Raw genomic sequence first — 17,426 nt, 5'->3', positions numbered from 1 at the left:
CTTTGTTTTGGGGAACTTCCTTATCAACTTAGAATCTGTTTTGTACCTGGGTCTGTTCCTTTTGAGGAATCAGAGAAACATCCTTGTGTGCAAGAAATGTTCTTTTACCACGGAAACAAACAGAGGATTCTTAGCTGAACATCTCGTTTGCAAGAATGTTCAGCCCTGGTTGAGAGTCTCGTTTGCAAGCACTTCTCAACCTTCCTTATACCTTGTTCCCTACACCGAAAAGTTGATGCTTTTGAATTGTGGTGTAGGAGAACACCCTTGAGACTCCCTTGGACTGCAAGGAGATATAACCAGTCCTTCCTAAAGGAAATCAGTCCTAAATATTCATTGGAAGGACTGATATTGAAGCTGAAACTCCAGTACTTTGGCCACCTGATGTGAAGAACTGACTCATCTGAAAAGACCCTGATTCTGGGAAAGACTGAAGGTGGGAGGAAAAGGGGATGATGGAGATTGAGATGGTTGGATGGCATCACTGGCTTAATGGACATGAGTTTCAGTAAACTCCGGGAGTTGGTGATGGACAGGGAGGCCTGGTGTGCTGCTGTCCATGGGGTCGCAAAGGGTCAGACACGACTGAGTGACTACACTGAACTGAACTGATATGCAAAGTATGTAATATAACATAACAGTATTATACACATGTGTATGTATATGTGTATTCCCTGCTGAAATAACCTACCTAAAGTGCCTAAAGAAACTCCTTTTAGAACAAGATGCACTTTTTCCCCATAATTTCATTGGGGAGAAAATTTAAGTAGCTCGTTTTACATATTTCTTTGCTTACAGTTACTCTGACTGAATTATAGAGGTCCCTAAATTTAATGGTTTGACTTATGATTTCTCAGCTTAATAGTAGTGCAGAACCAATGCGCACAAGCAGAAATCATACTGTGTATTTTGAATTTTGATCTTTTCCTGGACTAGCAATATGTGGTGTGATACTCTTTATTGAAGTATATGAGAATTACAGCAGAGAAGGCAATGGCACCCCACTCTAGTACTCTTGCCTGGAAATCCCATGGATGGAGGAGCCTGGTAGGCTGCAGTCCATGGGGTCATAAAGAGTCAGACATGACTGAGTGACTTCACCTTTACTTTTCACTTTCACGCATTGGAGAAGGAAATGGCAACCCACTTTAGTGTTCTTGCCTGGAGAATCCCAGGGACAGGGGAGCCTGGTGGGCTGCCATCTATGGGGTCGCACAGAGTTGGACACGACTGAAGCAATGCAGCAGCAGCAAATTACAGTATTATATTTGCTTCAGGTGTACAGTGTTGTGATTCAATATTTTTATAGATTATACTCTGTTTGGATTTATTATAAAATATTTGCTATATTCCCTCTGCTGTATAATACATCCTATAGTTGTTTATTTTATACATAGTAGTCTGTGCCTGTTAATTCCCTACCTCTATTTTGACCTCTCCTCTTCCCTCTGCCCACTGGTAACCACTAGCTTGTTCTTTATATATGTGAGTCTCTTTCCATTTTGCTATATTCATTCATTTGCTTTAATTTTTAGATTCCACATTTATCTTTCTCTGACTAATGTCGGTAAGCATAATGCCCTATAGGTCCATCCATGATTTCGCCATTAGGAGAATTCTATTCTTTTTTTTTTTTTTTTAACTGCTGAGGGATATCCCATTGTAATATATGCCACATAATCTTTATTCATTCATCTCTTGATGAACACTTAGATTGCTTTCTTCTCTTGGGTACTGCAAATAATGCTGCAGTGAACACTGGGATGTATGCTTAGTTTTGAATTAGTGTTTTTGTTATTTTCAGATATACACTAAGGAATGGAATTGCTGGATCATATGATAGTTCAGTGTTTTCTGAAGAACCTGTATGCTCTTTTCCATAGTGGCTGCACTAATTTACATTCCCACCAACAGTTCCCAAAAAATGAAGAGGAGGAAGCACTCCCAAATTCTTTCTATTCAGCCCCCATTACCCTGATACCAGGAAACTGAGGCTTAGGTCATTTTCAAAGTGCCAGGGCCAGGGTACACAGACCACAGAACCTTTCAGGTAACTATTGTATAGAACTCCACTGCTTATATTATTGTTATTATTGTTTTTAGTAAAAAAAAAAAAGTTAATCATGACATCTGAAATCCTTTCTATTTTGGTGAAGCTAATAGCATACTTTGCTATAGTAAAATAATTTTCCTTTGGCAAAGATATTCTGGATTAAGAATGATTTTTATTAATACATTTGCGGCTTTGTGTTCAGAACTGTCAGTGCCTAAGTTTACATAAAATGAACTAAGGTAGTATTTTTACATGGTTATCTGCCCACATCATTCTTTTTATCTCCTCCAGTGTAAACAATGCTTTAATGTACTAGAAGTGTTGATAAAGGCATGGGAGAGGGGTCAAGGGAACAGCTGGATCTGCCATGTAAGAGGATGGAAAGATATCAAGTAAATTTAAAATAAAATAGGTGAGGTTATTAAATCACATGAAATTCTACAGGTCACTGAACCTTATATTGAAAAGAGATAAAGCAGAATGTGCTAGCACAGAGAACCAAAGACTCTTATGCCTTCTTATACCTACATGAGTGAGGTAAAGAGAGGGCTACAGACGTGGAGTTTAAACAAGCAGAGTTACCAGGCTGATTAATTCTGCAGCACACACTTAACCATCTCTCCTGATTGCCCTTGCAGTGATATTCCCTCTCCTCACTAAAGAAAACAAATGTTAAAACATTAACTTACATACATACACACACAGATACAAGCACATAATACAAAAATATCTGGAGGCAGAGCTTTATGGTATAGGGGAAATACTGAGTATTTTCCAGAGAGCCCTGTGCTGTAGACGTTGAGTGCTGCAACAGGGAAAGTGATTTTGAGTTATTTATTAAAAGAGGGCTGATTAAACTGTATGCTTGAGAGAATTGGGAATGGTGCATACCTTTCCTTTCTTGCACTGAATTCAGTAGAACTCAGGGTAGATAATAAATCAAAGAATTGAATATCTGTGCAGTTGCTCCTGTTCAGACTAATTGATTATAATATTGGGCTGGTCGTAAACAGAAGATCCAAGGCTTACCTGAAATTGTAGCAAATCGATTCTTAGATTGCTCTCTCTGTCCCCCTTTCTTACCCAAAATGGGTAGTTGGAATGAGAATTTGCTGTTGTTCAGTCACTCAGTCCTGTCCGACTCTTTGCAACCCCGTGGACTGCAGCACAGCCATGCTTGCCTGCCCTTCACTATTCCCCAGAGCATGCTCAAACTCATGTCCATCAGGTTGGTGATGCCATCCAGCCATCTCATCCTCTGTCTTCCCCATCTCCTCCTGCCTTCAATCTTTCCCAGCATCAGGCTCTTCAGGGAGTCAGTACACACCTCTCTACTTTTGTTTCTTTCTCATGGAGTAGAAGAAGGAAGACTGCAGGAGCAGAGACAAATGTATGGGGATAAAGGACAAAGCACTGTCTTACCGCATGGCCAGTTATCAGGATGCGTTTCATAACTTTTTCATGCTTTTCTTAATTTTCCATTATTTGGATCCATTTCTGTCTACCTTGTTCCCTCTAGGATTTATGTCTCACCATCTTAGGGTTTTTAGCAGATCTCACTTTGGCCCAATTGGCCATCTAAAGCCATCCCTTAAACTTGAACAGTTCATTTTATTCAATTCTGGCCATGTACATCTGATCACCAATCTTGAATTCAACTTGTTTGTGTTTTTACATAACTTTAATGTTTTTATCTACTCAGTTCTTACTACTGCCCCATTCATCTGACTCCATGTCTTCTCCCCAGTCCCCTGGAAACCAACTGGGGACTCAATGGTGTTCATCTTCCTCTAGTTATACCAGCTGTACAGTGAATGCCAGTTAATCCCTTTTCTTGTCCCCATCAGTTCTGCCACATGGCCTTTGACACCCATGAGGCATTATGATGCAAGTTCTTTCAGTCTTAGTACAGATTTCAATATAGAAATTGAGATTCATAGCAATTTTTGTAACATGCTAATTTCGATATATGTGTCTTAAATTCCTAAACTTGGGTTTCTCTGGTGGCTCAGATGGTAAAGAATCTGCCCATGATGAGGGAGACCTGGGTTTGAATCCTCGGTTGGGAAGCTCCCTCAGAGAAGGGAGGGGATCTGGCCTGGAGAATTCCATGGACAGAGGAGCCTGGCAGGCTACAGCCCATGGGGCCACAAAGAGTCTGTCTGATATGACTGAGTGCCTTTCACTTTGACTTTTACTAAGCTTTCTTTGTAAAAGAATGCTGAATTTTAGTCAGTACTCCTGAATAATAAAGGAACCACAATAATTCATTTTGGTTTTCTAACAATTATCAAACAGGTACAAAAAGAAATTGTTAGTAATTAAATATCATGACAGTCATCAGATTGACTTGGTAGTTTCTAATAAATTAGGCTAAGAACAGAATTTTGTACTACACTTTGATGTATAGATGGACCTCAATTCCATGTCTTAAGTAGTAATACTTCTAGTTATTCCTCGATTATATGTAGGTTTTGTTTTCTAAATATCCTCCTTGAAAAGGGATTTTCATGATAGAGCTCTTGCCATGAAGATGTTTGATTTCAGCTTAGAAAGCACCTACTCTATGTCACTAATATACTAAGGAAATGTGAAATGGAAAATTTTTAATATTCATAACTGTACAGAATTCTTGTAGACTTCTGAAACATGAAGTAACCAAATAAGCTTTATTATTGAAATGAGTTTCTTAAGAATGTAAATGCATAATGTGACTTTTCAAACTTGTTAAACTGTAAAGAGCTACAGCAATTTCATAATATGAAACAGTGTGTATAAAACTATGTAGCATAAAATGTTTAGCTGCTAAGGTAGCAGGGAAGTTCCAGGAGCTGTTTCCATAAATCTGAAAGTAGTTAACCTGTTTCATTGATCTTCTTTATTCCATTTACCAAAATAGTGGGGCCTGCCTTCCCCTGTCTTTGGATTTTATAAGTTTCATTTACTTGATGCTATGTATTTCAGAATGGCCTTTCTTTTACATATTGTAACAATTTGTGTAACTAGAACTTCTGGAGATGATGGAAATTATATGTTGTTTAGCTTAAGAATATCTTTTCTTAAGCTTTGTTTTGTTTAATAAATAAAACAGGGATACTTTTTATTTAGAACACAGGATGAATGATATCACATTTTTTAACATGAGAAAACAAAAACATAATAAGTTAAAATGACTTTTCTTAAAGGCCATCAGCTGATCTTAAGAATTTTCATTTGGGAGGTAATTGGGAAATGGCCTGGCTAATGCACTCACCAAAGTCGAAGTGCCCTTACTTGTGAAACAAGGATACTCAGCTCTGTAGATGACGTGAGAGTTTATTTTGCAAGATTATGAGGCTGCATATTTGACTTTTCATAAATGGTGATAAGTGTTTGAATGTTGGTAGATAATCTTTACCCTTGTGAATGTATTGGATGAATTTTTCTTACAAAAATATAAATCTATGAATTTCAATGGAGCATTTATATAGAAAAGGTAACAATCATAGTGTTGCCCTGGAGATAAACCAGGACACACATACAGTCTTGCCTGCCTCTTTCCTTGCCCATGGTTAGGATTAGAACTACCAACCAGGTAACAAGGCAAGAAGAAGACTATTTGGTACCCCACCAGTCTCCAAATTTACTATATGTATAAGGCTGGAAGAACATTGGACAGGGAAAATTAAAAGGAAGTGTTAGCCTTTAATGACTACCCTCTGGATAATTATTAATAATGTCATGTGCCATGTTGTGCTAAGTCGCTTCAGTCATGTCTGACTCTTGTGCGACCCTGTGAACTGTAGCTGGTCAGGATCCTCTGTCCATGGGATTCTCCAGGCGAAAATACTGGAGTGGATTACCGTTCCTTTCTCCAGGGGATCTTCCTGACCGAGGAATCGAACCAGTGTGTCTTATGTCTAACCTGCATTGTCAGATGGGTTCTTTAACACTAATGCCACATGGGAAGCCTCCCTAATAATAATGCCAGAAACTGTGAAAATGCCTCATCTATTTAGTAAAAATGAAGGGAAGATACTTTCCAGATCCTGACAACACAATCCTATATAACTTTGAATGAAATCTATACTATTACATTTTTAAAGTACCAGGGAAGTATTGATATTTCATATTTTCACATTTTCTTAGCTGACTTCTAAAATAGAATGAGACCTAACATCTTATTTTGTCAGATTTTTCATTGTTTTGTGCATATATTTGCTTTATGGCTTCTAATCCATTTTGACTCTTTTTAAAATACTCCTCTTTGTTTAATATTTTTTATTGGTGAGAAGAACTGAGTTGACTCTACCTGAAGATAATGGTGAAAATATTAATATACTAAAGTGACATTTATGATAATAATGAGAAGCTGTGTGTTAAATGGCTCTAAAGCTTTTATTCTTAAGTTACTACTGTTCATTCTGAGCTAATGTCTATTTTTTTTTTTTCCCATGCTCTTCACTTTCTCATTTTCCAGATGGGGGTTGGAGAGATCTTTTAAATAATCATCACTCATATATTAGTCTCCTACTTAAAACTATTCAGTGATGTTTCAGTGGTGTTAGGGTAAATTCCAGTCTTCTTTTCTCAGCTTATGAGGGCCCATCTGATACTTTTCACACGCACTTCATTCATCATCAACACAGTCCTTCATTGCCTGTAGTCATTCTGGCCTTCTTCTGTCCCTTGAGTACACTTTTGCATGTGCAGTCATCTATGCCTGAAACTGTCTGCCCCTAAATTGTCCTAAAGATGCTTTTTCCCTCTGATCTTGCCTGGAATGTCATGTCTTCAGTGAGGACTCTAGTAACCAACCCATGGAAAATAACATTCTCCTACAAATCATTGTCATATCACTTTTTTTTTCTTTTAGCTTTTGCATATAGCTCAGATATTCTGTTCAGACATGTAATTGTTGCTCTTTCCCCACCTTCATATGTAGGCTCCCTGAGAGTGGTACCTCTGTTTTGCATACTGTATCATAGGCTTTTAATTTATATTTATTGAAATAAAGGGTAAAAGTTGCATGTTAGAATGCTGTGTAAATCCTGATGCATATCCAAATATAAGATGTAAGTATTAACTAAGCAACAGTCAGACAAATCTTTTGTATGTTTGTCCTGGTAAGCTGGATAAAAGCATATGTGATGTGTGAGCATGTGCCATCATTAAGTATGAGTATATCAGTAGTCACCCATGTTCACGGGGCACATATTTTGATATTGATTCATTTTCAACCCACTGGGCATCTTCTGTGTTGGAAATAATTAGAGCCTGTGAACTGAGGTGAAGGAAACATTTATAATGCTGAATAACCCAAAGTGAAGACAGGAGTATCTAATTAGTCTTTCTTGTGACAATCTTTTTTTGGATTAGACTTTGAAAAGTCTTAACAGTGGTGCTTGTGTCAGCGACTCTGCTGATAATTAATAGTATTCGCCATACACCTACACACATTCCCTCCAAAATATCCTCGTGTAATGCCACTACTGGAAAGAACAATTTCACTTAGAGAGGAGAGCTTTTGAAATGTATATATCATGTGGTCTATTGTGAGAGATGTGTCCTATTATAAAAGAGAAAAAAATCTGTGATAGAACATAATATTTTATGTAACATGCCTGATATATTGTTTAACAAAACATTTTATGGATACTTCATCAGGACATGACTTGATTTAAGAAGCAGGACTAGCATTCACCCACAGTTTCTTTTTTTGAATCCGTAAGATGTTTTCCCATACTATTTTCACCCAGTCACAAGCTTATTAACTTGGGAATGAGGTGACAGGGCCTTTGTCTTCGAATCTTGCAATTATAACTAATAGTAAGTTAAAGGGAAGCAGAAAGGTTATATTCAAAGTTTAAAGTAAAATGACTTTGTGGCACGTAGTGCAGGTACCAGGAAAATATTAAGTGGGAACTCATTATTCTTATTAATTAGAACTTTGGGAAGACATCTTGATAAGGAAAGTCATTTTATGGTATGTTACAAGAGAGACACCTATTTATGGACAGAACTTGGACAGGAACTATGCTTTCTTCATCTCGGCATGTCCAGAGCCTAGCAGAGGCCATCCCCAGTGACCAGCAACTACTTGATGCCAGTTGTATATATGAAGGCAGCGAGAAGGGGTCATTGTGTTCATATTCTCCACTATATCCCTCAATGCATTCCTAAAATCTATATTGAAAGAAACCACTGCAAATTTCCTTATGTTTGTGTGTGAAAGTATTCTGTGTGAAGCCTGTACTTTTGGCAGAGGATTTAACATTAGATAAAATATAGTAAAGTCTGGTTTCTCTCAAAACCACATGGAAACATCATTTTTCTCTAAATGTTTACAGTTTTAAAGGCTAAATTTACTTCTTATGATCTTTATAAGAGACATGTGTGGGTTATAGAAGTTAACAACATGAAGGGCCAGGCTACAGTGAAGTGCAATAATGTCCAGTAATAATAATAGCTAATATTTACAGAAAGCTGGCCATGTTGAGATGTTGTTCCAACCACTTTCCATGTATCAGCTTGTCCTTACAACACAACACCCTTATGGTCACCCTTTTAATATTCCCCCTTTTCACAGATAAGGAAACTGAGGCTGTGGAGATTGTCATTTGCTGAAGTTCTAGGCCAATATTAAAATCTAGGCAGGCTGGTTTCAAAGTCTCCGTCTCTGTCTCTGCACTAGGATGATATTCACTGAGTTTTCATTATGTGTCTAAGTCCTTCACTTGAAATTAAGGAAGTGCATTTACTTCCTCAACTCACAAACCTATGAGGACAATAGTATATTTCCTTCTATACATGTTGGAACTATGTCTAATCATGTAAACATTTAATGGACAAAGTACCTTATACTTTTTAAAGACTAGAATATCGATGTTTGACTGAAACTAATCCAGAATGGTTAGGGAAAAAAAGTCATATGTAGATAAGAGATATTTTAAAAAGAGACAGTGCTAGAAAAGAGATACATACCCAAAGAAGCCATAGAGCATGCTTAGTAGGTTCAGTTCACATGCAGTTCAGGCGGTGTGGAGGGAGCTGCGAAGCAGAAGGGTTCAACTGCGCCTGGAGTAACACTTCCAAACTGATTAACCACCAACAGGCTTGTGTTTATATTGTTTCCTTAACTTCTGCAAACAGCTCCCATCACAAAAGTCATTTTGGAAACATCTTTCGAAGTTTGTAAAGACGTCAGTGATTTTGGTTATCTTCACTTAAAGAGGGTAATTTATCATCTAGTCAAGTGCGCATGTGTCTGCCAGGAAAGCTGTGACCAACATACATTACACTCAGGAGCTTCAAGGATTTGGTTTGCCTTCTTACGTGTGCTTTAATGTAGGATTCATTTCAACCTGACATTTTTTTTTTTTTTTTACCTCTCATCATATTTTTCTTCTAATTAAGTTCTATAAATGTGTCCTCTCCCCAGTTTGAGCTGTGATAAATTCCTTTTCTGAATTGGCCTTCTGAAAGTCACAAACCAACATTATGATGAATTACAAAATGAATAATTTCCCTTCTACCATGTTTATTTTGAGCAGCAAAGTGCTGGAGAAAAGGGAATTTTTTTCACTCAAAAGAAAGCCCTGCTCACAGTGGTTATGTGTCTGTGAGTTAAATAGTTCCAGCACTGACTGACCCCAGCATATTTCCAAAACTGGATAGTCCTAATGGAAGGACATGATTTTTTCAGCTCAGAATTTGGGGATTTAAGGATATTCTTGGAAGGAATCCAAAATGAGAAAAGGTGTTCTTTCATGTAAGCCCTGGAGTTACTCATGTAGGTATGGACTGAGACCATGGTTTCTTTGGGAAATTGATTTCCTAAAGTCTATATTGCAGAGGAAAGGAACAATGTCATTCATACAATGGGCTATGGGAGAAATGAATATGTAGTTTTTATTTTTAAGTCCCTATTCATTTCACTTCATTATACATGCAAGTAAATTCATTATGTCTTTGATGTGAGACAGCTGTGTTGAAATTGAACAACTTGCTGCTAATATTTAGGCTGGTATTTTAATACATGCTTAACACAGGATACATTTGTTCCCTTTACATTGGAAGGCATAGATGAAACTATATAAATAAGATTAAAGTATTGCCATAGATAAAATATCAGGCATTAACCTTTTAGCCTCTTGATTTTCAAATGGTTTAGCGTCAATATTTAAACAGCCACAACAATCATAGTCTGGTTCAAGTAATACTGCTTAATGTGTTAATCATTAATTTTACATACTTCTTTCTCAGTTCCCTCTATGCCTTTATAGAGTGGGAATTACCTCTTGCATCCTGAATTCATTACTGTGATTTGTGTACTGTGCCTTGACTGAAGCCAATTTAAGTGGCATATTAGTGTGGAATTTGAGCTCCTTTGCTTTTTGTAGATAGGAGCTCATGGAGTTAATGTTTCTTTTATAGAATTTATTACAGAACTATGATAATGTGGTTATGATTTATGATCTATTCCTGGATAGTATCTGAATTAAGGTATACTACAGTCTGAAAAGAAGTTTGATTTTATATATTGTAATAAGCGTGGCTACTGGTCCAAATGTCTGAACACACCAAATTTTCATTGGCATAACTTCTCCTCCCTGAATGAAAAACCAGAACTATTATTTCAAGCCAGAATTAGAGCATTTAGGTGAATTATGAGCATTCACCTAAATCAACCATCCCATTTTTCAGATGAGGAATGTAAGATCCTGTGAAATTAATTAGGTTGATGACATTCAGGAAGGTATAAGTTAGGGCTCTAGCCAGGAGGTTGAACCTGGCTCTTCTGACTTCTGAGCCAGCATTCTGTAGCTGTCCTGCCTGGCTGAAATGGATAAATACTGCCATTTCATTTATTCTCCATATGAAGCCATTCACTGTTACCTTCCCTTAACAACCTTTTCCTCTCTTTCCCTGTGTAGCATCGTCATGCACCCTCACAAAGACCTCCTTGTCTCCTGTGGGGAGGACCGTGTCTGGAAGATGGTGGGGCTCCCCAAAGGCAACGTGCTTCTCACAGGCTTGGGCCACACTGACTGGCTTTCAAACTGCTGCTTCCATCCCAGGTCAGTGCACACAAGTCTCAGAGCTAGTCTCATCTCTCCAGGAAGGCACTTGTTCACTCTGTGTCTTCATTCTGCTGTCTTTTTTTTTTTTTTCTTTTTTCTTAAACCACTATTGAAGTATGAATAAAGGTATATATTTAATGTATACAACTGGTAAGTTTAGAGATAAGTATACCTCCTTGAAATCATCACTGTTGTCTATACCATAAACATACCTATCTTCTCCAAAAGTTTCCTCCCATCCACTTTATCTTATCATCATCATCGTTATCCTCAAAACACTTAAGATTTGGAAATGCTAGTGGTTCAGTGGTAAAGAATCTGCCTGCAATGCAGGAGACTCTGGAGACTCAGATTTGATCCCTGGGTTGGGGAGATCCCCTGGGGAAGAAATAGCAACTCACTCCAATATTTGTGCCTAGGAAATCCCATAGACAGAGGAGCCTGGTTGCCCACAGTCCATAGGGTCACAAAGAGTTGGACACAACAGAGCTACTGAACGTACACGCACAACTTGAGATCTACCCTCTTTATCAAATTTTTAAGTATTCCTTAAGAATTGTTTGTTGTACGCTCTATGGAATACAGTAGATTTCTAGGGCTTTACTCATCTTATATAAATGAAACTTGAAAGTTTATACTGCCACTTTCCTCTCTGCAACCCCACCTCTACCACTGAATTTTGAAACATGTAGATAAATTCTCCTTTGGCTTTCATTATATTGACTTTAGATTGATTGCTTTTGATATTTAGTACATGTAAAACTTAATACACATGCTGATGCATTTAAGAAGAGTAATGAGCTTCCCAGGACAAGCTTCAGAAATGCTCTTTGTCCTCATAAACTCTGACAAGGCACATGAATTTCAATAGTGCATAGCAGTGTTTACTTTGCCTCTGTTAATCTTGCATTTTTTTCCCTTTAGAATTAAGATGTCTACCAAAAAGGATCAGGAGGCAGTGATCAACTCCTTTAAAAATTCAATGATACTTAAGATATAAAAGGGAACAAGCAGAACTGAAGGCACTGAGCCCTATAATTTTCAACATTCACTTAATTTTTGTACCAAAAGAACCAGGGCACAGAAGGAATGAAACACACATACACATTTTTCTGGTGGCAAGGACTGCCCACTGTTGCTTGTGGTCAACTCTTATCCCTAATCCTAGTGGTCTTCTCTTATCATCATTATGCTTAACATTTTTAAACACTCCTGAGTCTGGCTCTTTCTAACAGTTTCTGGTCTAATTATTCTTGGAGACATATAGTTCTTAGTGAAACTTCTGAATGGTACCATTGGGAAAATTTGTTCTTTGGAGAACTTTACTTTTTGTTTGCACAAAACTTTTTTTTAAAAAAGCATCTTTATCTTATCCTTAGTATGAAAGTCAGTGAAATTAGATTGAAAAAGAGTAAACTAAATTATTCAAAAATTTGTGTCTTAAAGAGAAGAGTAAACTAATTTTTCAAAAAAAAATTTTGAGTTTTTAAAATACAACTTTAGTGCTAGATGTTTGGATTTAATTTTTAAACGTATAATGCATTTCATACCTGATATGTGGATAAACAGATCTGCACCACCTCTTACCTCTCAGGAACATAAAGCCCATCTTGCAGGCAGAGACAGCACAATTAGAAGTGTAGTGTATCACTTACACAGCTGCTGGGCATACTAATCAGATTTCAATAATATCCCGTCACCATGACAACCTGTGACTCTGACATTTTCTTATTAGTGTTTGACTAGCACATGGTCCTTTTAATAGATATTCCTACTTTTCCAGTCAATTACTGAAATTAAAATGAGGTGAAATATATCATTATTCACTCATAGTATGAGTTTACATTTAGTACTTTCTTTGGTAGAATTTTAGTAAAGTGCAGTCATACTGCTTTTTTTCTAGTGCATGTGGGATAAAAATAATGGGAGAAAGTACATTTAGCCATGTGTGTTTTAAGTTAGAGATAATGAATAATGAGTGTTCTATTTGAAGAATTGACAAAAACAATGAATGTTTATTAGAAACAATAAAAAAGCTCTTTTTTATTTGGGGTAGGGACTATTTCTCAAGAAGTTTACATTTCATGCCTGAGACATTTTACAATGCTTAATGTATGTAAGTCAACACTGAAAACCATATATTATATATAAATATATGCATAGATGTGTATATAACATTTATGTCTAAAAGCTGTTGAATTTCCTGCTTTCTGAAATTTGTGATACTTGATTTTTATTTTTGCTTAGATAATTTAGTCAGTAAAAAAATAATTTATTTGTTAAAGATAACACTTTTCCTCTTTATATACTTATCTACAGTCGAAGAATCAAATATAAAATAAATTTGATTCAAATGTGACACTAATCTGTAGTTGGATCTTTGATGAATAAATGCAGTCATAGTCTTCCTCAAAGCCCATTTTTGTGATCAGTTTGATGTTACTCCCTTGGAAGAGGTCCAGAGTAGACACATTATACAGTGTTGCCTGCCTAATTCCTCTGCTCTTCGCATAGAAAAACAAACCTGGACGTTTTGTTTGTAATTTTTCATTGCGGTTGTCCGCAGTTGAGTATTTTCTGTAACTTCCAGTTAGATGTATTCGTGATTACTATGACACTGATGCCACTGTCCCTCCTGCCACAGTAACGTCTGTCAGATTTCTTCTATGGATCAAACTTACTTAATATGAGAGTGGGATATTCACTGAGTGACTTGAGCCAGTCTTAGTCATCCTATTTTCCTTGTCATAATGGACACCTTCAATACATAAACAATAAATACAATGGTCATGATAATATCAGGCAAAAGATGAGTGACAGAAAAAAATAAACTGGGAGGGTAACTAATTCTCACTTGAGGATCAGATAATATGATATTGAAATATATAAAATAAAGCTCTTAGAAATACGAGATTTTGAGAGTCAAATACTTCAAAGCAAATTAGTTTTTAATCTGTCAAGTAAACAAAATTAGAATTAGAGAAATTAATAGCAAGTGTATTTAGTAGTATATATTGAACTTCATCATCATAAACTTTATACATGAAGAGAGATTATAGATTCTTTGAAAGCTTTCATTAAGTTTTTAAAAATATGTAAATCTTAAACTACAGATTGAGCATAAATAGATTCTTCAAAATCACAAATGTACAAACTAAAATTTGTGAGCAAGATTCAATAGTAAAAGAAAATAGCAAATCCATAACTAAAATATAATAAAATCTGAATTTTTAAAAAGTAAATAAATGAATGTTGGGTCAAAGAACTATAATATCATTACCTACCTGATAAACAATCACAAATATAATACTATAAAACTTATGAGATGTAACCAGAAATGCATTTAGAGTAAAACTTGTCCCTTTAAAAGTTTTAGCTTTAAATGAAAAGAAGAAAACAAGTGAATTATCTGAATTAAAAGGAATAACTGGTCAACAAATATTCAGAAGCAGAGAATGGATAAATGGAAAGTAGAAATGAATGAGTTAGAATAAAAAGAGTAAATTTATATTAATAAAAAGGGTTTAAAAAAAACTAAAAAAATAAGCCACTATAATAAAACAGGTAGATAACTCAAAAATTGCTGGAAAAATACATGTAGGAACCATAAACCTTAGCAATTTGGAAAGAGTTAAAACCACATATGCAGAAACAAAAAAATATATATATGCTTGGAATTTTTGCGAAAATAATAGATCTCTATGAAAATAAGCATCACCAATACTGAATCAAGATGTGACAGAAACCCAGACTAGATTAATAACGAAGAAATTTGAGTTCTAGAAGTTCTGCTTTTCATTCCCATCTTCTGCAGTTTTATGACTGAATTTTAAAACTTTTATTTAAAAAGACAAAAGAAATCAGTTAATTTTTAGGTTCACTGATTTTTCTGAAGACAAGAAAAAATTGAAACTGTTACTAATTTTACAAATACAGAATAAACAAAATTTAATAAGTATAGCAATCCCACCACAATTATACCCCCATTTCACAGTTATAGATGCAAAACTTTTAAAGAGAATGCAGCAAATGAATTGTATATTAAAGAAAAAATCAGTGTACAGTGACCAAGTAAGATTCATACTTTAAAAGGGTGGAATATATAAGTGATTCAGCTATGAGGACATACTTTCATAAATTTTACTAATAGACATCAAAAATTGCTTTATGTTGGATAAAATCTAGTATCTATACTTAAGACACATATGTCTACAAATATTGTTCATCCCCATGTATTGGAATTGATAAGGGGAATGAATTGTGGAACAGCTGGGAACTAAGAAGACTTGACAGGGGGATACCATGGCGTTAGATGAGTCAGATGAGGAATGGTATTCACAGGTAATAGGGCAAAGTGGGGAACATAAAACCAAACAGGCAAGATACCTAAAATATCTACAATCAAAATAGGAGCAAGGCCTCTTTGTCCAAGTCTTCAGTATTTATGCAAGCCTTGTTACTTGTCCAGTTGGTATATATATTCGAATAATTGTAAGGGCTTCCCTGATGGCTCAGATGTTAAAGAATCTGCTTGCAATGCAGGAGACCCAGTCTCAATTCCTGGGTTGAGAAGGTCCCTGGAGAAGATCCCTGGAGAAGGGAATGGCCACTCACTCCAGGATTCTTGCCTGGAGAATCCCATGGACAGAGGAGCCTGGTGGGCTATAGTCATGTGGTCTCAAAGAGTTGGACATAATTGAGTGACCAACACATTCACTTTTATCTCTTTCGCATGGTAATGGTTAGCCACATTTTTAAAAAATGGTAATGGTTATATTTTATTAAAAATAAACACTGACATTTTATACCATTTTTATAACAAGAAATAAAAGGCATATGGAAAACTTTTAACTATAAACACTATACAAATATTATACAGACTATACAAAATGAAGGCACTTTAAAACTCTTACTACAAAGGCTATAGTATTTCAAAATAACACTCTATATACAAATAAATGATTACCATCTATTGTTTACAGAAGAAATTGGCTTTGTTTGAATCTAAGTTTTTAAGGTCCTTAGTACAACTTACTTATCAAGACGCTGTTAATAGGAACGACGCGGGTAACTAATCATGATTAATTTTTTACCACTAGATGGCGATCATACATTGGTAAGGTAAAGCACCGTTTCCGTTTACTGGGTACACTGATGAAAGGGATTCATCAGTTGCTGAAAATGATGAGGGGGTAGAACAATGTAGAGAGTGTGCATTGCCACTGCCCTTGCACTGTTGAAAGAGTGAAATGTATAACGCCAAAAAGCAGAAACCTTAAGCATAGTCCTGTGGCAAGGTAGACATGCTCTAAACTGCTAAAGTGTGAATCTCAGCTTCACATTTGCTAGTCGTGTCAGTATTCTCATCTGCAAAATGGGTGTAATAATGATGCCTACTTTGCAGGTTGATTATTAAGGCATATGGAAAGCACTAGTTCTGTTCCCCGGGACATATATGCTCAAGAAATGTTACCCATTATTGTCTTTTATTCATTGATAGGAATGTTGAGAACTTGGGGAAAGCTAAAAAATGTATAAAACTGGTAGCCTTAAACACAGTTGGTTAGGAAGAAAAGACTACGTTGTGATATCTGTGTTACACCAAGCTAGAATTAGAAGAATGTTCTCAAACCATGAAATGTCAGAAGATTCTGTCTGACGTCCTTATCAGATTAAATGTAAAAACATTTATAAACTGAGAAACAAATATAACACAAAAAGATATATGTTTTCGTCTGTTTTTAGCCCTTAAAAATGTGTCTCTTTAAAAACTATACCAGGAGTGCATTGTATTTTGTTTTTATAGAAGGGAGATAGAATTCTGATTTTTTTTTTCTTTTTGGATTTTAGAAGGAAAGGAATTGGTTAGAGGCATCAAAAATTTACTTTTTAAATTAAAGAAACATTTGAATTGAAAGTATTTAAAAATAAAATATTTCTGTTGTTTCTGAAGAATGTGAAACATGTAATATTTGACCTACTCTATTCACAGACATGTATTATTATTGTTGGTCCATTTAGCTCTGGGCAACTAAAACAGTTGTGTATCAACTTCCTGATTAATAGTGAAAGATTGGTAAAACATACACTATACTACCTTAATAATACATGCCACCTCATGCGAAGAGTTGCCTCATTGGAAAAGACTTTGATGCTGGGAGGGATTGGGGGCAGGAGGAAAAAGGGATGATAGAGGATGAGATGGCTGGATGGCATCACAGACATGATGGACATGAGTTTGAGTAAACTGAACTGATACCAGGTAACTACTCCATGAAAGTAATGTGGTTTTGAGTGTAAATACAGTGTTC

The 17,426-nt window shown here is 35.9% G+C and overlaps 1 protein-coding gene across 1 annotated transcript in view; it reads left to right on the top strand.

Annotated features, from left to right (window-relative positions):
• Nucleotides 1-17,426, top strand: part of LOC102181821 (sperm-associated antigen 16 protein) — a 1,088,062-nt gene that overhangs the window by 508,868 nt on the left and 561,768 nt on the right. The window contains exon 11 of the mRNA XM_005676499.3: nucleotides 10,969-11,112. Coding sequence (XP_005676556.1) covers nucleotides 10,969-11,112 — 144 coding nt within the window. The remainder of the gene's footprint in view (nucleotides 1-10,968; nucleotides 11,113-17,426) is intronic.

This window comes from Capra hircus, chromosome 2, assembly GCF_001704415.2.
Source record: "Capra hircus breed San Clemente chromosome 2, ASM170441v1, whole genome shotgun sequence".
In the NCBI taxonomy this organism is placed as follows: domain Eukaryota; kingdom Metazoa; phylum Chordata; class Mammalia; order Artiodactyla; family Bovidae; genus Capra; species Capra hircus.
This window is presented reverse-complemented; position numbering and strand designations above follow the sequence as displayed.